The sequence below is a fragment of the Fonsecaea erecta genome (assembly GCF_001651985.1).
Source record: "Fonsecaea erecta strain CBS 125763 chromosome Unknown Scaff1, whole genome shotgun sequence".
Lineage (NCBI taxonomy): Eukaryota > Fungi > Ascomycota > Eurotiomycetes > Chaetothyriales > Herpotrichiellaceae > Fonsecaea > Fonsecaea erecta.
Window position 1 is genome coordinate 4,389,367 of NW_017387244.1, and position 19,518 is coordinate 4,408,884.

The 19,518-nt window shown below is 53.6% G+C and overlaps 10 protein-coding genes across 10 annotated transcripts; 4 read left to right on the forward strand and 6 right to left on the reverse strand.

Moving 5' to 3' along the window:
- Nucleotides 1-1,091: 1,091 nt before the first annotated feature.
- Nucleotides 1,092-1,879, reverse strand: AYL99_01563 (hypothetical protein; the record flags this gene model as incomplete). Its single annotated transcript, XM_018833079.1, has 3 exons — nt 1,092-1,378; nt 1,433-1,766; nt 1,823-1,879. The coding sequence occupies 3 exons, from the start codon at nt 1,877-1,879 to the stop codon at nt 1,092-1,094; spliced, it is 678 nt and encodes a 225-aa protein (XP_018698958.1).
- A 1,867-nt stretch (nt 1,880-3,746) lies between these two features.
- AYL99_01564 (hypothetical protein) lies at nt 3,747-5,171 on the forward strand (the record flags this gene model as incomplete). The annotated part of the gene is made up of 1 exon (XM_018833080.1): nt 3,747-5,171. One exon carries the CDS (start codon nt 3,747-3,749, stop codon nt 5,169-5,171), a length of 1,425 nt encoding a protein of 474 aa, XP_018698959.1.
- Nucleotides 5,172-5,881: 710 nt separating this feature from the next.
- On the reverse strand, nt 5,882-7,202 carry AYL99_01565 (hypothetical protein; the record flags this gene model as incomplete). The annotated part of the gene is made up of 2 exons (XM_018833081.1): nt 5,882-6,432; nt 6,497-7,202. 2 exons carry the CDS (start codon nt 7,200-7,202, stop codon nt 5,882-5,884), a joined length of 1,257 nt encoding a protein of 418 aa, XP_018698960.1.
- Nucleotides 7,203-7,436: 234 nt separating this feature from the next.
- On the forward strand, nt 7,437-8,054 carry AYL99_01566 (hypothetical protein; the record flags this gene model as incomplete). The annotated part of the gene is made up of 1 exon (XM_018833082.1): nt 7,437-8,054. One exon carries the CDS (start codon nt 7,437-7,439, stop codon nt 8,052-8,054), a length of 618 nt encoding a protein of 205 aa, XP_018698961.1.
- A 1,076-nt stretch (nt 8,055-9,130) lies between these two features.
- AYL99_01567 (hypothetical protein) lies at nt 9,131-9,423 on the reverse strand (the record flags this gene model as incomplete). Its single annotated transcript, XM_018833083.1, has 2 exons — nt 9,131-9,282; nt 9,339-9,423. The coding sequence occupies 2 exons, from the start codon at nt 9,421-9,423 to the stop codon at nt 9,131-9,133; spliced, it is 237 nt and encodes a 78-aa protein (XP_018698962.1).
- A 579-nt stretch (nt 9,424-10,002) lies between these two features.
- Nucleotides 10,003-10,695, reverse strand: AYL99_01568 (hypothetical protein; the record flags this gene model as incomplete). Its single annotated transcript, XM_018833084.1, has 1 exon — nt 10,003-10,695. One exon carries the CDS (start codon nt 10,693-10,695, stop codon nt 10,003-10,005), a length of 693 nt encoding a protein of 230 aa, XP_018698963.1.
- A 725-nt stretch (nt 10,696-11,420) lies between these two features.
- On the reverse strand, nt 11,421-12,080 carry AYL99_01569 (U1 small nuclear ribonucleoprotein C; the record flags this gene model as incomplete). Its single annotated transcript, XM_018833085.1, has 3 exons — nt 11,421-11,782; nt 11,836-11,964; nt 12,014-12,080. The coding sequence occupies 3 exons, from the start codon at nt 12,078-12,080 to the stop codon at nt 11,421-11,423; spliced, it is 558 nt and encodes a 185-aa protein (XP_018698964.1).
- A 436-nt stretch (nt 12,081-12,516) lies between these two features.
- Nucleotides 12,517-13,719, forward strand: AYL99_01570 (actin-like protein; the record flags this gene model as incomplete). Its single annotated transcript, XM_018833086.1, has 2 exons — nt 12,517-13,602; nt 13,657-13,719. The coding sequence occupies 2 exons, from the start codon at nt 12,517-12,519 to the stop codon at nt 13,717-13,719; spliced, it is 1,149 nt and encodes a 382-aa protein (XP_018698965.1).
- A 1,596-nt stretch (nt 13,720-15,315) lies between these two features.
- On the forward strand, nt 15,316-15,936 carry AYL99_01571 (hypothetical protein; the record flags this gene model as incomplete). Its single annotated transcript, XM_018833087.1, has 1 exon — nt 15,316-15,936. The coding sequence occupies one exon, from the start codon at nt 15,316-15,318 to the stop codon at nt 15,934-15,936; it is 621 nt and encodes a 206-aa protein (XP_018698966.1).
- Nucleotides 15,937-16,881: 945 nt separating this feature from the next.
- On the reverse strand, nt 16,882-18,652 carry AYL99_01572 (hypothetical protein; the record flags this gene model as incomplete). The annotated part of the gene is made up of 3 exons (XM_018833088.1): nt 16,882-18,079; nt 18,127-18,546; nt 18,609-18,652. 3 exons carry the CDS (start codon nt 18,650-18,652, stop codon nt 16,882-16,884), a joined length of 1,662 nt encoding a protein of 553 aa, XP_018698967.1.
- Between the last annotated feature and the right edge of the window lie 866 nt (nt 18,653-19,518).

The window sequence follows — 19,518 nt, forward strand, 5'->3', positions numbered from 1 at the left end:
GTTGGGAGAGAACAAAGAGATCGTGAGAGGACAGATGATTGAAAAGATGATCAGGGCGAGCGGACCGCCACCACAACGGGACGAGGACTGAAGGAGTCTGGGTTTCCCATCAGACGTCTTGGGACAAGAATTCACATCGAGTGTTGAGGACCGACACATGTCCAACCGGCCCTCAACTTATTTCGAGGATAGGTAATCGGCTTCCGCAATATCCACGATGGACGTACGGCTTCGCGGTCCTTTTCTATCCAGAACAACTGTTGAGCTCCCCATGACCGAGATCGACCACGGTACATTATTTAGGCGGAGCTCTCGACTAGCGAGTCCTATTTGGTGAAGACCAAGCATTCGGGTCAGGAACGCCAATACTTTCTTGGGAGGAATGGCCTTGCAGGATTCCAAGACTTGTCAGCTGCAAATCAGACGAGAGGAGCTGTGGCAGCCTTGCTGGGAAAGAACTAAACGAGGGCCAGAGCCTCCAAGACGAACCAGCTATGGATATGGAATTTCTCATTGCATACCAAGCCTCTTGAAAGTACAGTATGTGCAGTACCGGAAAATGTGTCTGCATATCAATCAAGTTGAGCTCGTCAGGCCCGTAAAGAAATTGCAGTTCATTCTGTCCTTGCTTGCTTTCTCAATCCCTAGGGCAATTGTGTGAAAACCACTCTGCCTCGTCTCCTGAATGACAAAACCTACAAGCCCGTCGTCCTGGAGAATGTAATGGCCTGTGGGCGGCCTGTTTGAAAAGGACAAAGAAAATATAAGTGTGGATGGCTGTTGGTGGGAGCGTACACTCCTCCTTTCCATTCATTTTGTCGACAATCCGCGTAGCCAAAGAAGTCGGTGGCCGAGGACCGACAATCAACGCCATTTTCTCCCATTATGACGCCGTAATGCCCATACCCCCCGTCTCCGTCGAGAGATGATCCCAGTTTCTTTTTTCTTGAAGATAATGCCCATTATTCGCTCCAGTTTGCAGTGCTTGTGCGCTCTTCCGCTCTGTGGAGGACACTCTAACGAAATTTCATAGCCGTAGCCTTTGCAATTCAAAGGCTGAAATATCGAGCATCAGAACGTGAATACTGTCATTAGAAAATGCCATTGACAATGTTGCTGCCAATTGTCGCTCCAGCCCCGAAGATGGCAGCGTTGCCCATCTTCTTGCCGAACTTCTTGCCCTGTTCTTCGAGCTTGCTGTATTTCCGACCTTCCGGTCCGACAGTGGAAGAGCCTGACTGGGTGATTTGAAGGGGCATATTGCCGTACTCAGTCGATTGTGAGTGGACCATAGGAGGCCGTCGGTCCTCGATGACATTTACATAGCTTCGTGGGAAGATGCCTTCTAGATTTGTCCTTTCATTACGACCTCTCCACCCTGGATTTGACGTTAGCACACTCTCGTACCCATATTCTGACAAGTAGCACGTACAGTCATTGTTCATATGCTCCAGAACTTGTATCCGATCACCTTGCTGGAGCGCCAAGTCTCCAGTATCTGTGGGCGTGTATGCGTAGAGAGCGGATGCAATTGACAGTATCGGAGGCGGAACGTATGCTGGAGGAGGGAGAGGCGCAGGTGTAGGCACAGGAGCATATCCTTCCTTCAGGTTCATGCTCGAAAATTGATCGACAGGAGTGTTGACGGCGCCATTGACGGGAGCGTGTAAAGGAGCATGTAGCGGCGTCTGAGCCGGTAGTTGTGCTAGGATGGAGGAGAGCTGCTCGGGAGAGATGATGGAGGTATCGGCGAGAAATTCCAGTTCCTATCCAAGGTCAATCTGGTGATCCGAGAAGGGGAGAGGTTGGAGAGGTTACACACAGTACGAATGGTACGGAGAGAGCGGTTGGTTAGAGCGATGGAGGCCTCGGTGGCCATGATACCGCGAGGAAATCAGAAGGCTCGGACGCGTATGAACCAGCAGATGCGAGACGCAAGAATGAAGAAAGGCGAAAAGAGATAGAAACGAGAGTGATGAAACTCAGCCTCGGAGGTGGTGGGTGGTCGAGTCGATGGTCGTTTGACGGATGAGGGAGGAGGTCAGGTTACAAAGGGTTTGAAGGGCAGAGGTTGGTGCAGACGGTCCCTCGGGAAAAGGTGAGGCGCAGGCTGAGAGCGTGCAAGATGACTGGCCTGCTGGGTAAAACGGGAGCGAGAGATCGGGCAGGGGAATAAGATGCGAGGGCCCAGGAGTGGTGGTGTGGTGTGTGGTTTTGGAGAAGGATAGGGAGTGGTGGTTGGACCGTGAGCTGGTTGCTGAGGGCTCGAGCGCGTGTGAGGGCCTGCCAGGTGGTTGCTGCAATGTCCAAGTGACTCCTTTACCGGCTGGGCCAGAAGCAAAGGGCACAGCTGCTGAGTTGCTCGCTAGGCATGACTTACTGGGTCTGGTTAGTGAGGCTAGGCACCGGGCAGGGCTCACTAGGCCTAACCACGGGGGGTGAAAAGGGATGCCTGACTTTTCGGACCAAGAACATGAAGTAATCCGTGTCTCAGAATGCCGAGCGAGCTAGTGCACCCGGATTTATCGGCATTACCTCTTGAGGCTAGCAGCAGGATTTTGGCGGGCATCGATCAACTATCTTTAACCATCCTTAAGAGTTCTTTAACTGGTGCCTGACGTCCGAAAGCCTTGTTGACCTTGTCAACCTCCAGAAACAGCAGCAAGAACAGGGATTTCCCGTCCAGGCCGCTCCAGTGGATCCCACTCATCTCCTTGCTGACTGTGGGCGTGTCTCTGCCATCTAAATTCAACGTCTTTCCTCGATGAAAGAATGACACGACAAAAGAGAACACAAAAGAAAAGGAAAGAAAAGAAAGAAGACCTTGTTATCGCTTTATGTTCGTTTCTGATTACAGTCCACCGCCTTTGTGCAGGCACTCACTCACTTTTTCGTGATTGCTGGAGTATGCGTACACCTCTACCTCCGATGTCAAGCGACAAGACTTCCCGTGCCAAAATAGGGAGAGCCATGGTTTGCTGTCCTGATTCCTGAAAGAGCAGGTAGCGGCCTTGCGGCTCACTTTATGCTCTTGATGAGATGCTACCTTCGTGAGTTTGAAATCTGGATGGCGTGTTCTTCATTGTCATCTTCCCTTGTCTTCTTTGCTGCCATGCAATCGCCCGTTGTTTGGCCGCATTACTGGGTGTAGCCGTGTGCGGCGTGCTACTTTAAACCCTCAACCCAGCACGCGGGGCATATACACCGCGCTCGGCACAGACAAACAAGAGCTGGATATGTCGGATTGCTCTATGCCTGACCGTTTGTTCAACGTCCAAACCGCGATTGTTTTCATCTGGACTAGTTATACAATAAATGGCGTTCAACGTCACTTGTCCCAGAATGCCCTCAGACCTGGTCATTGGGAGTTCGCTATATCTTCCCTACATCGAATTCACTACTTTTCAAGACCATAACCCACCTTCGCTGCTCCGACAATCACTCGCATTGAGAGTCCTATACAACTACCATTGTCTTTCATTGTGAGTATCACATTGCGCCATTGTCTCTGTCGCACCTTTATTCACCGCGCCTTGTGTTCACTGCCACACCGTGACTGCCTACCACTGATCATTCTCCCTATAAATATCCTCCTTGTCCTCTCTCCCCCCAGACATCTTACCCACAGATCATTCTTTGCATGTGTATTTGAAGAGCTTTACTGGCTTTGGCTCTTATATACTCACATCGAGCACACAGAAGTCAACCCATTCCTCGCTTCAGCTAACTCCATCGCCTTGTCAAAGATGGCCGTCCAACAATCCCTCAAACCTCAATACTTTGTCACCCGTCAGAATGGCGCCCTAGTTCCACTTGTTGCCATGGATGAGCTGCCAATTCACGTCCAGATCGAGGGTGTTTCTCGAAGTCTCAGTGTCTTTGAGACCGCTGGCATGACAAGTGTTGGCGTCTGTGAATCCCGACACGAGTTCTATGTCATATCAAGCATGAACAACACCAGATCAATCCCTTCACCACCCGCCTGCGCTCTGCAAACTCCGGTCTCGAAGGTTTCGGCACCAACTTCCATCGTCAAAACTCCTGTGTTGCGTCCGACTACGCCGTCTGGCCCTAGCCCGCCAAAAACACCCAATGTCGCCGAAAATCAACCCAGCGAAACATCTAGCAACACCGTTCCATCTTCCGCCGAGTCGAACGAAGGAGAAGACAAGTCGACCCGACCCTCGACCCAGTCCCCCAGTCCTCGTCCCAACGCTGGACCACATGGGATCTTGCCCGCCAACACCACCACCTTCACTCCTCTGGCATGGCGAAGCACGGCTGCATCCCTCACTGCAGCAAGCAACACTACTGCTCCTCCTGCCGACCCTGTTCCTGAGATGCCACCGACGGGCCAGAAGGTGTACTGCTCATACTGGCTGCGCAACGGCGAGTGCAACTTTGCCCAGCAGGGGTGCATGTACAAACACGTGATGCCGATGAAGCTGGAGGTGCTCGAGGCGCTTGGCTTCCGCGACCTCCCAGACTGGTACCGCAAGACGTACAACGTGGGCAGCCTGCGTGTCAACGGCGGGCGCAACGGGCTCAGCTACGGCATCCTGGACGGCAACAAGCCCGCGCCGCGCTTCGCGGAAAGCACCAAAAACATGCTTGCCTCGCACATCACCCCCCTGCCCACGGTTAACGGGAGAGGCGGCGTCCAAGCTTACCGCCCCGCCGACAACAACCGACACCCGCGAGCCGCCGGCAATCACCACCACTACCGTGGTCGCGGAACCGGCAACCAGCGCGGCCCCGCCCATGCCGCCAAGGCCTGGGCCAATGCGCGAGAGCGCCGGGACGAGTGCCTGGCGGCCGCCTTCGCCGCCGACATGGACAGCGAGCTCGGCGACATGATGGACGCACAGATGGAGAAAATCCGCGAACGGGAGCAGGCCGGGTGGGAGGAGGAGCAGGAGGCGGCGAGGAAAGCGGCTGCCGAGGCGGACAAGCACGGCGAGAAGAGCAACGAGACCGAGAACGGCAGCAAGGAGGGTGAGAAGGACAAGAACACTCCCGTCGCTGCTGCTGCTGCTCCTGCTGTGGTGAAAGACGAGCAGAAGCCACGCCATGCCGCCCAGCACAAGGCCGATCACAAACAGGACAAGGGACAGAGACTCGAGAAGCTGGCGCAGAGCAAAGCGCAGCGACAATCGCGAAAGAAGACTTGAGTCAGAGTTTCACATGACGACAACGACACGGTATCAGTGAACGGGGCGCAGCCATCACACTTGCACAGGGACGGTAAAATACAGCTGTGGTTTTTTTTTTCCTCCCAAAAAAACGGACCATCAAGTGAGTGAATTGAGTCAATCCAGAGCAGTCTTGGAGAGATTCTGCATGGTCAGGAGGCCGGCTCTTTCTTCTTTGTTTTGATTTTTTAATTTAATTTATTTTTGGCTGCAGCGACGGAGCTACAACGGAGAGAAAGGCACCAAACAATGCAAATGAGAGCTGTGGGAGCTGAGAAACTGATGATGCTAGACGGTATGCGAATTCACCACACTTCACAGCATGATCACATCGAATGCCGGGGAATCCCCCCAGTGTATACTTAATTACCTACCTAGGTCAAGTAGCTAGCTAGCATTGCTCCAGAGATACCTTTTTGCTTCTGTTTCTGTTCTTCTTTTCTTGTTCTCTCCCTGGTCTTGCTGAAAGGAAGCGAACAGCGACTGAAAGGATAGACGGTGACAGACAGACAGACAGACAGACAGACAGATGAAACGACTTTCAGTTGTTACAAGCCATGTCCTTCGGCTTTATAATTGGTTCTTTCTTTCCTGCTTTTCCTTTGGTTTTGTTCCACAATGTGCCATTCGAGATCTATACTACGGTATAATAACCCGCTGTTTTTTTACAAAAGACCGGGAGCGAGCGATTACGACGGTCTCAACAAGGGCGCCGGCGGCCGTCCCAACGCCCGAACATAATCGTGCACCAACTCCTTGCCGTCGAGGACCGCCGGCGCCGCCGCCTGCTGTGCCGCCGTCTGGCCCAGCAGCTTCTGCTCCTGTCTCGCGATCAACAGCTCCCGGACCCGCGCGGGCTTCAGCTTCCAGTTCTCGGGAAACTCGATCTTCTTCTGCGGCTTGTGGTGCCGCAGGTCGAGCGGGATGTCTTCAAACGTGTCCTTGCCGTTGCGCGCCTCGTCCAGCAGCTTCTTCACCTGGTCGCCCAAATATCGCTTGTTCTGCGCGGGCGCTTCGAAGGCCTCGCACGACATCTTGATCATGTCCGTGTCCGGGTTGTAGCGCGGGCCGACGAGCTTGAGCAGCTTGAGACGCTGCTTCTCGGTAAGGTTCGGGAGGTCTTTCGAACAGAACTGCACGACCACTTTGCGGGCCGCCGGGTGGTGTTCCCCCATGTACGTGGTGTAGCGAAAACGCAGGGGCGTGGCCTCCGTCGGGGGTGTGAATGGTTTGGCAAACTCTGAGAAGACACATTAGTGGGATTGCAGTGATGGGGTGATTGGACTCAGTCCAAGGAGACTCACGTTGTAATAAGGGCATATCCCACGCAATGACCCGCGTGTACTCTCTGATCTCTCGGTGGAGGTCCAACTCGCTGTGCGCCACACTTGAGATGGCACTCTCGTCCCACTCCTCGTCGCCATCTTCCACCTGCGTGAAGTCATCGTCCTCCTCGTCCAAGGCCCAGAATCCCACCTCGTTGCCCTTTAGCGGGACGTCGGGGAAATCCAGCGGCTCGACTTCCTTGCCGATTTCCCGGTCCACACTGTCGACAAGCCGCTCCATCAACGGGTCCTGGGCGTTGGGGTCGGCGTTGAAGTTGATCCCAGCTTCTTCGAACTCGGCGGCATAGTGATTCTGCAGCGCCAGGTATGACTCCTGGTCCTTGGGCGAGAGCATTTGAAAATCGGCCAGTTCGTCGGGATCGAGGTCGGCGAGGGTGATGGGCGCGGAGGGGACTTTGTAGCCGCCTTCAGGAGGTCTGCTGAGGTCCAGGTCTTCGCCATCTTCGTCATCGTCTCCGTCCTGGTCGAACGCACCGGTTCTTCGATTGTTGTCCGCCCGGCGCGGCCAAGATGTCGAGAGTGACCGAAATTGTACGCTCGTGCCCGTGACTCGATGCCGTTGCGTAAAGAGCTGCGACTGGGCTGCTTGACATTTTCGCTTCACGGGTATCTGTCGACTGACCTGAAACAATGACCGACAGAGATGCCGTGCCGTGGTGGCCATCGTTGCTGCGTGTCTGGGGATCTCTTGTGAGCCTGCGCATTGGAAAGCTTGAGATAAATTTCCCCAAAATCGCATTTGCATCTGGATGCCTTGTGGCTGGCCGTACAGCCAGGATGAGTCAGCTGCTCAGCTCGTGGCCCGTTTGATCCACCGAAATCTACGTCTTGTGCTCTCTCTCAACGCCCTGTCCATGCTGCCTCCCTGCTCACAACCCTGTCTGTGGGGATTTGGATAATGAGTGATCGGAAGAAATCGAGCAATACCTCTGGGAAGCGGTGCTTTGTGACAATCGGCGCAACAGCTCCCTTCAACAGTCTAGTCCGTGCCGTACTGGAGCCCACCTTCATCCAACCCCTCCGCGAGGCAGGATATACACAGCTACGAATTCAATACGGCGATCACGAAGGTGAAACCATATTTCAGAGACGGTGCGAAGCTCTGAGGGACGTCGGACTCGATAAAGGTATTGAGATCACCGGTTTCGGCTTCAACAGAGAAGGGCTGCGAGGGGAGATGCTTGCCGTGAAGGGCGGGTCCCCGCAAGACGAGGGCATGGTCATCAGCCACGCCGGGTCCGGATCGGTCCTCGACGCCCTGCGCATCGGCGTGCCCATTGTGGTGGTCCCCAACACCGATCTTCTGCACAACCATCAAGTCGAGTTGGCCGAGGCCCTGGCCGAGCAGGAGTATGTGATTCATGGCAAGCTCGACAATCTCGCGGGCTCGATAGCGAGCGCCGAGGATTTGCGGAGGAAGATGAAGCAGTGGCCGCCGCTGAGGTCAGGGGAGGAAAAGTACAAACGCGGACTCGAAGATGTCATCGCCGAAGAGATGGGCTGGCAGATGGACTGATGTGGTACGCCCCCCGGGTTGGGCCTTTCTTGGACGGTGTCAAAACTTAGTGGGTCTCTGTGACCTGGCTAATAATGTACTTTGGAGGCGATCGGGTGTTAACTGAAGAAATGTTCAGCAAAGAGTAAGAGGTGGCAATCGATGTCATGAACGACCGTAACGCTGTGATTTCCCTCGACCCATTGGATTTGGCAAAGAGTTATCAACTTGCACCAAGCAGGCATTTCCTTCTGCTACAGAGAAAGCCGGTGCAGGACAGTGAGCAAAAGCCCGAAACTAATCACCCAGTCGTGGCCTTCGCGAATTTTGGTAGACACGCCCTCTTTTCCATTACACATCTCGCCGACTGGTGCTTTCTTTAGAGCCGGGGTGATCGCCGATGTCCACGCTCCTTGTTGCAATCAGACACTGCTTTGGGTTCATCAACAAGCCTTCCTTCCTTCTGAGACATGTTTCTCTTTGCAAAATGGCAGTGCCCAATAGTCCGAACTCCGTAGCAGACCCTGGACTCCGTATGACCACATAAAGGTAGTAAGCTGCTCCGTGCAGCTCTCCCATCAGCTCTGCTCGTCAATGGCCAAACTGCCACCTATATTTCAGGCTCTGATTGTGCGGCAGAACGCTCCGGGAAGGCCAACGTTCGCGCATAGCGGTAGGTATGCGGTCCATCCGATGTCCTCGCTCGGCTCTGCCATTCGCGTATCTTCTTTAGCAGGTCTTCCTCTTGTACCCAATCTGGGTCATGCTGCTGCTGAATACGAATGATTTGCAGCATCAAGCCATCGACTCCGTCGTGATACCCATCGCAAAATGTCTCATCGTTCACGACTCTTGCCCCGACTTTATACAATTCATGTGTTATTGAGCTCTCGGTCATGCTGATCCAGGCTTCCTATGCGAAGACCGGCCCACTGGCCACGGTGCCTTTGTTAATCAATGCTTGAATCTGCGGAAGGAACTGTCGTACGGACATCTTCCAAGCCCAATGCCACCTGCTTTCTCTGTCGGGGAATTCTGTCAAATTTGCGCTTTCCACTTCAAAACGCGCCTCATTGATGATGTCGTCGCGCTTCCCTCTAGCCGTAGCTTTCGCGTATTCGAAAGCTTCTGTTCTTATGAGCTAGCAATTGTTTCCGCGTGACCTCGCCAGTGGCAGGATGTGCAAGCAGTGTCCGGACCACGTCCCGCACATCCGAGTTGAACAAGAGCTGGGTGACAAGCTCTGGAGCTCAAGACTCATTAGCGTCCGGCCGGACTAACAAACATGAGAAGCATAATCCATACAACCCTCGAGCTTTCTTGTTGCCGCTGCGCGTTTTGAAGGTCCCTGGAGCACGTCACTTTGTTCTCTCTTGAGATTTGTGGCCATGTTGAAGGCTCAGGGTGTTGTATTGACCAGGGACAAGGTTCGAGTAAAAAGTCGTGTGAAGGGATGTCGTGTCGTAGTGTCTGAGAACTTGATTTCGTTGACGCGGCTGCAGCCTAGATAGACATGCATTCTTGAAACCACGTTGGCCTCGGATTCCTGTGGCGCAATGACCCCGGATTCCTGTGCCACCATCAGCCTTAATTCTTGTGAATTAATGACCTCGCGCCGGCACTATTATGGAATCAAGCCAAAAAGGCGGTGAGCACTTATACGCTGGTTCTGCGAACTGCATAGTTAGATCGAGACTGTATAAAGGACCTTCTGTCGACCCCTATCTCCATTCTTGGAATTCTGTGGGTTCCGAGTTATTGTCTGGGCTCAACTGGCGCTTGTTGGCAATATCAAGACGAGGAGAGACAGAATGGCAGAGAGAGATATGGCCAACGGAAACGACACTCAGCGATTGTATGGGCAAGAAGACCCTCTCCGATGAAAGCAACACGCTGACAGTCCCAGATGAACTCAAAAAGAATAGGCGGAACGTCCAAGGGAAGGCCTAGAGCACATCTCACTGCCATTCTATTCTTCGAGGTTGTCGCCGTTGTGTGTGTGATCATCACCGCCGCCACGAAGCGGACTGTGCCTATGCCTGTGATCTTCCTTCGGCTTTCCATATTCTAATCCCCAGGTTTGACTCGCCTGCGGCCTCAAACTCAGCACTTTGTCAATGTCCTGAGATGTCTGGATTTGTCCGTTGGTAGCTCGCAAGGCGACCCTCTCTCGATTAGAGCGAAGCATTCCAGCACTGGGGTCATAGCCGCGAATCCCGTAGTAGTCCTGCACCTGCTTCTCCTGAGCTTTCCTTTCTGCCTTGAGTTTGTTGTTCTGCCTTGCTCGATCTTTGCTCTCTTGTCTTTCCCCCCTTCGCTTTCTGTCTTCTTCCGCTCGCCGTGCATTTCGTTCTTGTGTCGCTGCTTCTTTGCGAGCTTTGGACTGTGCCTTTCGCTCATCTTGCTGGCGCTTATGGACTTCCTCCTTTGCAGGGTCTCTGACGCCTTTGGATCGCGCAAACAAGATGCGGTCGAAGATCTTGTTCGATCTGATATGATGTGCTGCCGATATTCCGGGGGCAGGCAAGGTGAGAAAGGAGCCCTCGCCTTCTGGACAGCCATGGGACACTCGTTCCACGACATCGTCGAGATCCTGGCTTGCTGGTCCACGAAGTGCGCACTCCTGGGTGTAATTTGGCTCGGGCTTCGGTAGGTCGGCCATCTTGTTCACACAGGATTTGGGTCGCCGCGGTTGAGCAGAGACTGCCGCGAATGAGATATGGATAGGATCGAGTTGAACCGGAAGAAGCGACGCTCACTGTTTCGGTGGATTGTCAAGATACAATGGATGAAGAGCGCAAGAAGCAAGACAATAAAGATAGGCGCGATAAAATATTGCACGAATTCGATGAGGTTGTCGAAAGCCATAGGTGAGGTGACTGACTAGCAAACAGAAGGCTACAACGAGTGACGGATAGAAAACAGGCCGTCCCCCGTTGATAACTGGGGCCGAACCGCACCCTGTCGCCCCTGGACAAGGCAGGCACGACGCTCCAGGTGGAGTGTCTCTTTCGTGCCCAACAAAGCTCCAGCCGTAAGCTTAGCATCTGGCTCATTTCCAAGTGGCTGGTTTCAATTCCCTTGCTGGCATGGAGTCCCGCTTTGTTGGGCATCCTGTACGGCATGTGCGTACTGCCTTGCTCGGCCTGCATGGCAAATGCATATTTGGCTTCGAAAGAGGGGTCAAAGGTCATGTCGACGTGGAATTCGGCCTTCTGTTCCGATCTACGTCAAGGTGCTGCCGTCTTGGGGTGTCCCTAAGGCCAGCGATATTGGTACCTGAACGAGGTGTATGTGTCCAGACGACTCGCTTCCAGTCACGGGTATTCGCTTGGTGCCTTTTCTCTGTGTAGAACAGCATCTGATCTCACTGGCATGCTCATGATTTTACCGTCTGTTATCATTTGCACCAGGCGGACCGCTCATGTTGAAACCCGGCGGAGGAGGGGCTTGGCTTTGATTCATGCCACTACCAGGTCCCGGGCTTGGACCTCCTGGTGGGCCTTGCTGACCTTGTTGACCTGGGGGCGGGAATCCGCCCGGCGGCCCGGGGGGAGGAAATTGGAAGTTTGGAGGAAATCCTCCGGGCGGCGGTGGAAACGGCAAACCGTTAGGGAGGGCTGGCGGAGGAGCGCCACCAGGCGGGAAGGGTGGAAATGGTATGCCACGACCACCGGGAGGAGGAGGTACGATGCCCCCAGGGCCTGGCGGTGCTGCGCCAGCCAGTGCGAACGGTGGAGGAGGCATTCCTGTACGGGATCCCGATGAGTTGAAGTTTATGTGAAGTCAGGATCGAACATACCGGGAAATCCAGGAAGAGGCGGAGGAAATCCTGGCGCAGCTTGTTGAAGCATGGGGTTCGCTTGGCCTTCAGCGGCGTAAGAAGACGTGATCGAGTCAATGACCGACTGTGCTTTTTCGTGGCCAATCTCTGAATCTTGTTAAACACGGTTGCCCTCGTCTTGCCTTCTGGTACGTACGCTGATAGTACTCGACGACGTTCCTCAGGTGATTTCGGCCAGCGTTATGGGCCTTGCGCACAGACATTGAATCATGTGTAAGGTAGACATCGCAGTAGTCGCAAAAGAGTACTATGTGTGTCAGTCAAGCAGTCACACGTGGAGATGGAAGAGAGCACTTATATTTGGGCATTTTGAGAGATGTAATGACTTGATTCCAACGAAGGGTGGTATGGTCGTATTCAGTGTTGGCAAATTGAGTGGTAGGTTAGTGGTGTTGGGATGCGAATCTCTGCGTTGTGGTGAAAGTCGATGCTCGATGGTGGAGGAAACAAATCCTACAAAGGCGGTGTAAAGCGGCAGAATTTTCTCTGATCGCGTCCCGACACTGCAACTCGCGTCCTCACTTGTCCACCTCCCTATTCCTCTCCTGCAACAACCACATCACTGGCACAATGCGGTGATCGAAGCAGCAGTCTCCTTTTCGTGTCAGTCTTTGCTTGCTTGGAATACTTTTGGTCGCCATGGCCGACGGTGGAAGTCTGCACAACGTACCGCTCGTGCTGGACAACGGAAGCGGCACCATTCGAGCTGGCTTCGCTGGGACCGATCTTCCTGCGGCCTATTTCCCTTCCTATGTTGGTCGTCCTAAGCACGTGCGGGCCCTTGCCGGCGCCCTGGAGGGAGATGTTTTCATCGGACCGAAGGCGCAGGAACTACGGGGTCTCCTGAAAATCAAGTATCCGCTGGAACATGGGATTGTGACTGATTGGGATGATATGGAGAGGATCTGGACTTATGTCTACGAACAAGAGTTGAAAACACTGAGCGAGGAACATCCCGTCCTTCTCACAGAGCCACCCCTGAACCCGAGACAGAATCGAGACACGGCCGCCCAGATCCTCTTTGAACAATTCAATGTGCCTGCCGTATACATGTCAATCCAAGCAGTTTTGAGTTTGTATGCGAGTGGTCGAACCACCGGTATCGTTCTGGACAGCGGAGATGGGGTCAGTCACGCAGTTCCCGTCTACGAGGGCTTTGCCATTCCGAGCAGCATACGGAGAATCGACGTGGCAGGAAGAGACATCACAGAATATATGCAACTGCTCCTGCGCAAGAACGGACATGTGTTTCATACCAGTGCAGAAAAGGAAATCGTCAGGATCATGAAAGAGAAAACCGCATACATCGCGCTCGATCCTCGCAAAGAAGAGAAGGACTGGTCACAAGGGATCTGGAAGAACGAGAAAAGGGATGTCGAGTACGTGCTCCCAGATGGCCAGAAGATCAAAATTGGGGCGGAACGGTTCCGGGCACCTGAGATCTTGTTCGAGCCCGAATTGATCGGGTTGGAATATCAGGGCATCCATCAAATGGTGGTGGATGCCATCAACCGGACGGACATGGACCTCCGCAAAAACCTTTTCGGAAATGTTGTCCTCAGCGGTGGTACGACTCTATGTAAGGGGTTTCCGGACCGACTTCTGTATGAAATGCAGCGGCTGGCGGTCAAGGATATGCGCATCAAGATATACGCACCCCCTGAGCGAAAGTACAGCACTTGGATTGGCGGCAGCATCCTGGCTGGGTTAAGCACATTCAGGAAGGTCAGTGTCGAGCAAATTTTTCCCGGTGTTGGCTCACCACTAACACCACACCAGATGTGGGTCAGCATCGACGACTGGCATGAGAATCCAGACGTTATCCACACGAAGTTCACCTGATTGAGCAGCGAGCACTTCGGCTTCGCTAGATCCAGGCCTCGAAACAACGAGCATCTGGCGGTGAGGCTAAACAGAACAGCAGGAAACCTTTTTGGGTCAGGCACCACCTACAGTATTCTCCCGCTGTCATGGAGACAAACCAATTTTGGGTCCGGTGATCCATGACACCTTGAGCCACCGACTTGGGCAACTGCGGGGAAGTGCCGAAAATCCGGGGATGGGTCTAGCCACAGGTCAACACAGGCTCTGGAAGCACTGTCCGGATCGAGGCAGACCAGAGCCTGTGTTGACCGGGGGGGACATTCCCTCTGGTAGTGGACGGGTACGGGCACGGGCGAGATCGCATCGATGATCCCTTTCTCAGGGGTAACCGCAACAACGTGTCGGCTTGTCAGGACAACAAGTCAGCGGCGAAGAGCTCACAAAGAGAACGAATGTGCGAGCGGCAAGGGCTGTCTCAGGGGCCCCGGCTCCAGCGGTTGCTGACCATGGTGACCATGGTGACCGAGGTGACAGTTGGTGATGGACTGGAGCAGCATAGCAATCTATTACCCCCAGGAAACGACCGTCCCCGCTCTGGGCAGCACACGATTACCCCATAGATTGCTTCGGAGGGCAGCGCGTGGCGGAGGGACAGGCCGAAATGAGGCTGGGCATGACTAACGGATTCGAATCGCGTGGTCAACCTGACGTCTTGCTGCAGCCAATCAGCACGCTGCCGGCGACTCCGCCGCAGGAATTTTCTTCGAGAGACTTTCGCCCTCGCCCAGCTTCCGCCCATCACGCATGTACCACCACGTACCCTCACCAGCTTGGCCAGCTCTTGGTTTTCCTTAGGACAGAGTTCCTTGAATATCCACCTGCGACTCCTTGTTCCATGACGCCAGTCTTGTCTTTTCCCGCTCCTTGTGTCGCCATCTGCCCCCATCGTGACCTGCAAATTTGCACCTTCGCGCTTTGCAGTTAACGGCAGGCCTGTCTCAACTTTGGTCGACACTTTCCAGTTAACTGCAAAGTGCGAGAAGGTGCTGGATTTCTATCGAGTAATGGCCCCAGCATTGACACATTGACAATGCCCTCAGCCCGCCTTTCCCCCCCTTTGCTTGCGTCTTGGCTGGGGATCGTCGCGTCAACTGTTCCCTTTGTTGTCCGTATAGAAAATTTTCACTTGCCATGGCCCGTGTTGTCTGTATATAATCACCTGGTCCCCTAGCCCCTTCCTCGTGACGGCCGTTCACCACTGATCTACTGACCTATTGACAAAAGCCCATCGTCACTTATTGACCTGTGCGGGAAAATACCTCACACCAGCCACACAACAAACAACAACAACCAGAACTATCCAAAGCTTAACCCTGTCACCTGACAGCTCGTGAGAATCCAATCGAATCCCATTCCTGGCGTCACGCGGTGCACCAATCATAAATACTTCTGATCAACACCACCACCACCAGGGGTACTTTTCTACAAATACACTACATCTGCTCAGAACATCAAGCAAATAAGGCGAACAACCTCAAACAATCCAGTGCTCAAATCACACACACACACACACACACACACACACACACACACACAATATACCTCAAAGAAAAGATGTCCACGTCAACGTCAAGATCCTACTCCATCGTCGAGCCTCACCCCTCAGTCGCCAACAACATGCACTACATCTCCACGGGGCGAGGTGGATTTGGCAATGCAGTGAGATCCTCGTCGAGCAACACCTCAGCATGGGGCAGCGGTAGCGAGCGCACAGCGTCACGGCTCGGGTCCATGTCGGCATCGTCAACCACGTCGTCGGCCTCCAGCTCGCGCAAGACCTTCACCACCGGCCGTGGCGGCGCGGGCAACGTCTTCCCCAGCTCGGAGCGCGCCATCTTCAGCTTCGACGAGGAGCTCGAGCAGCAGCTGCGCTGGGAGCGCGACGCCGCCCCCGTGTACCACGTCGGCCGGGGCGGTGCCGGAAATATTGGGCACGTTAGCACTAGCGGCACCAGCCGCACGTCTCCTCCTCCTCCTCTAGCCGGCGTCGGCGGCACCGGCGCCGTGATGATGCAACGCAGGCCCAGCGAAGATAGCTCCCTTTCGGCCAACAGCGCCAGCTCGCGTGGTAGCGAGTCCGGTGCTGACCAGTTCAACCGCAGCGTCAAGAAGGGCTGGAAGAAGATCACCGGCTTGGGCATGCATCATCACCATCACCACAACCTCCAGCAATAATAGCCCCGCCATCACCATCATCAGCGCATGACTGACTGGCTGGCTGGCTGGCTGGGGTGAACATGACCCCCATACCAGGCATCTCCTTCTCCTGGTCTCTTTTCCTTTATCTTCTTTGTCGACCATCACATCATCACATCATCGCCACTATCAATCGCACCTCTCTCTTGTCTCTATCTCTGCATATGACTGGCCGGACAGGAGTTTTTACCACACGCAAACACAACATTTTGAGGGCGAGATGCTTTTGATTTCTCTTTTTCTCAGGAGAAACATTGGGACGGTGATGATAAACGACGACAAATGAAACACACACGGCATTTGCATGATGATGATGACTGACGACTTTTTTTTCTTTTTTGTCTTTCTTCGTTAATGGTTGATTGCATTCAGGCGTGGCGTTCTGGGGGACACATGGATTTTTATTTGCTGCATGTGCTCCCCGACACACCTCTCCATCGAGGGAGTTCGTCGGGGACCTACTACTAAGGGGAAACTTGTGATAATGATCCAAGTGGGCCCCCGAAGGGAACTGGCATTGATTAGCATGGCATGGCATGGCATTATAATGTACATCATGCACTGGCAAGGTGTACACCGGACAGATGCAATATTTGGAAAGCATAGCATGCGGACGGACACAGACACAGACACCCAGAGGGAGAGGAGAGATAGGTATGGATATGGGCATGGGCATGGGCAAGGTCCGGATGAATGGTGCATTGGAAACGGGGAAAACAAAAATTTGAATTGCGTTCCTTGAATATCAATCCTCTTGTTCTCACCAGATATGTATTTCTACGACCTTATCTTTCGTGAACGCGGCCCTGAGCCATAGGGTGACATGCTCGAACAACAATAGCAACATCATTGCAAGGCACTTGTTGTAATTCATTTTGCTCTAAGCGTTTTTATTTTTCATAATCTTGTACATCATGTCTCGTTTCATTCCACCCTTCTCTCAACACCTTGTCGACTCACGGTCAGGTACTTGACGCCTTTATATGGTCGGACGCCGTCGCCCAGTCCTTTAGATTTCTTCACGTCGACCACCAAGCTGTCGACCTTGATCCCACTAGAGAGCCATCCTTTGACACTGAACGAGACCGAGATCGATCGTGGCATCAGTGCCTTGGTGGCTTGTGTCCTCTTGGAGTTGCCATTTCCTGACGGGTCGGAGGCCGTGCCCTGATTAGCGACGACATCTTCCTGGTAGTATCCTGCCATGGTGTTCTGTTTGCCGATCTCGGCAGCTTGTGTCTCTTCGTCCATGTCACTCTGCGCATTGAAAGCACCGGCCACTGTTCCGGTCAAGGTCGCCGTTCCGTTGATCGATGCTCCATCCTTGGTAGGAACTTTCCACTCGACAACCCTGTCGAACGCGTTGAACGTGGCTTCCCCCCTTGAGGCCTTGAGTTCGGTGACGCTCCGCACGTCGGAAGGAAACGGTATTGTGACCATCACGGCTTCTAGTGTGGGGGCAGTGGAACTACCACTGCTGGCACCGCCAAAGGACAGAGACGAGATCGGGCCCGAGCTTGTCCGCGAGGCGTTCGGTTTGGTGACCGAAGAAACACCAGGAAAGTTGTTGTTCAAGGTCAATTTGGCTTCGAATTCGGAACCTGAACTACCTAGTCCGCCCCGGAGGTCTACGGTGGCTGGTAAGAATATCTTGTCACTTTTGCTGGGAGGCTGATCCGTGTCGAGGGGAGTGGGCATCAAATCGGTCTCGTAACCTGCAAGCATGAAACGGCCGTCTGGCGGCACGAATGACAGCTCTCCCGGGTGTTCTTTCCATCTCGCTAACCGCACGCAGGGATGGAAGACAGGTAGTTGCATCGTACGAGTGATCCCTGAGGTTTTGGCACTACTGGTGCCTCCAGGCGCGGTCAATACCAACAGTAGATCTGGGACCCCCGATATTTTGGCTGTGAATGCAATCGAACCGTGTGAACGCGCGGATATGGGGCGACCTGAGGGAGCGAATATGACGGACAGATTCTCAATGATATCGACATATAGCTCGTTAGAGGTATGCCGGACATTGGGCTTCCGCCACGGAATTGCTGGGCCTACAGGCGGCGAGGCCGTCCCACGCAGACTGGAAGAAAAGTTGCTTGACGGCCCAAGAGCAGGTGAAGCCCTGCAAGAGTTAGCACGGCGCAACCTTGCGAAACACGGTCTGTGTACCCAGGCAGTCCTACGTGTGTGAACAACTTTCCCAGCACTGAAGAAACTTCTACCGATTCTCGCAGCGCATTGGGTTCGGTGTTGCATATTATGCCACCATCACACATTTCACCCAGTAACTGAGCCACAATTTCATAGTTGTCTTCGATCTTTGTGGTCAACAGGGGGCTCCCAAGGAAATCCTCGAATACATCGAGGACGCGTTGGAGGAAATCGAGGATGGCCAGCGACTGGGCATCTTTGCCAGATACCGCAATCAGCTGAAAGTTTGACGGAGAGATCGAGTATGCAGTGGTTGGGGGAGCGAGATCTGAGAGTTGGAGGATGGATGGTCGAGGACCGGTTCGTGCAGTCAAGCTGGAGATGAGAGTCTGCGCAGACGGTGGGCGACCCGAGTAAAGGTGTTCGAGGACGCAGTTGCTGGCAAAGGGTCAGCAAGCAATTCAGGTTTCCCACGGTAGACATCGATAAGGATCACCTACTTGTGATCATCAAAGACGTAGAGCGCGTCAATGGTGACGCTCATATTGGGAAGGAATCCTCGGATGTTTAACTCACAGCGTGGCGCATGGTGGGCATGAGATGGATTCTCCTCACCGGCACCGCCAGATCTCTTGCCACTTTAACAATCCGTCACTCCAGAACTTTCTCTCCAAACCATGCGCCGACAGCGTCGCTGTTTTCCATCTCCTCTATGTCGTGACACCCTTGAAGCATCCAATTCACGCAGGAGAGCGTATGCAGCAATCTGGTGTGTCCATTGCCTTTGCCGCCCCATGTCGTGGATGCCTCATATATTACCAACTTAACCATTTCTACCGCATCTCCTCTAAGCGAACTGCGCTGACACCCTGACTGCACTTCTACTAGCATGAAACGGGTCCTATCTCCCTGTGGCATCAGCATCCGGCGATCAGCAGCAATCACCTCAACCCTACAGCCCATATCTGTTGGCTTGATTGGCTTCCAGACCGCGCCCAACGGTCGCTTAATTTTGGTAAGTGTGGGCAGCATGGATATTCTGCTTGACAAATGTTTTGTGAACATAGACCCCCGTCGCTTGTTCCACGGTCTCTCCGCGAGTGGCTGTACGAGTAGCCCTATGCTTCAGACACCTTCGCCTTTTGACGATCTCTCTCACATCGTAAGAGATAGCAATTCACGAAATTGCGAATGGAACCAAACCTTCTTTGCCCCCAGACACACCGAAAGCCTGGCGAGCTGTTCAGTTTCAGGCGGCCAGCCACGTATATGGAACACAACCTGTATAAGATGAGATGAATTTCTACTCTGACTAAGTGTGCATTGTGTTTGGCTTGAGTGGATATGATGCTCTGGAGGCTAAGCCGCCATATCTCACCTACCAAGCTACTCTAGTAGGCGTTTCTTACT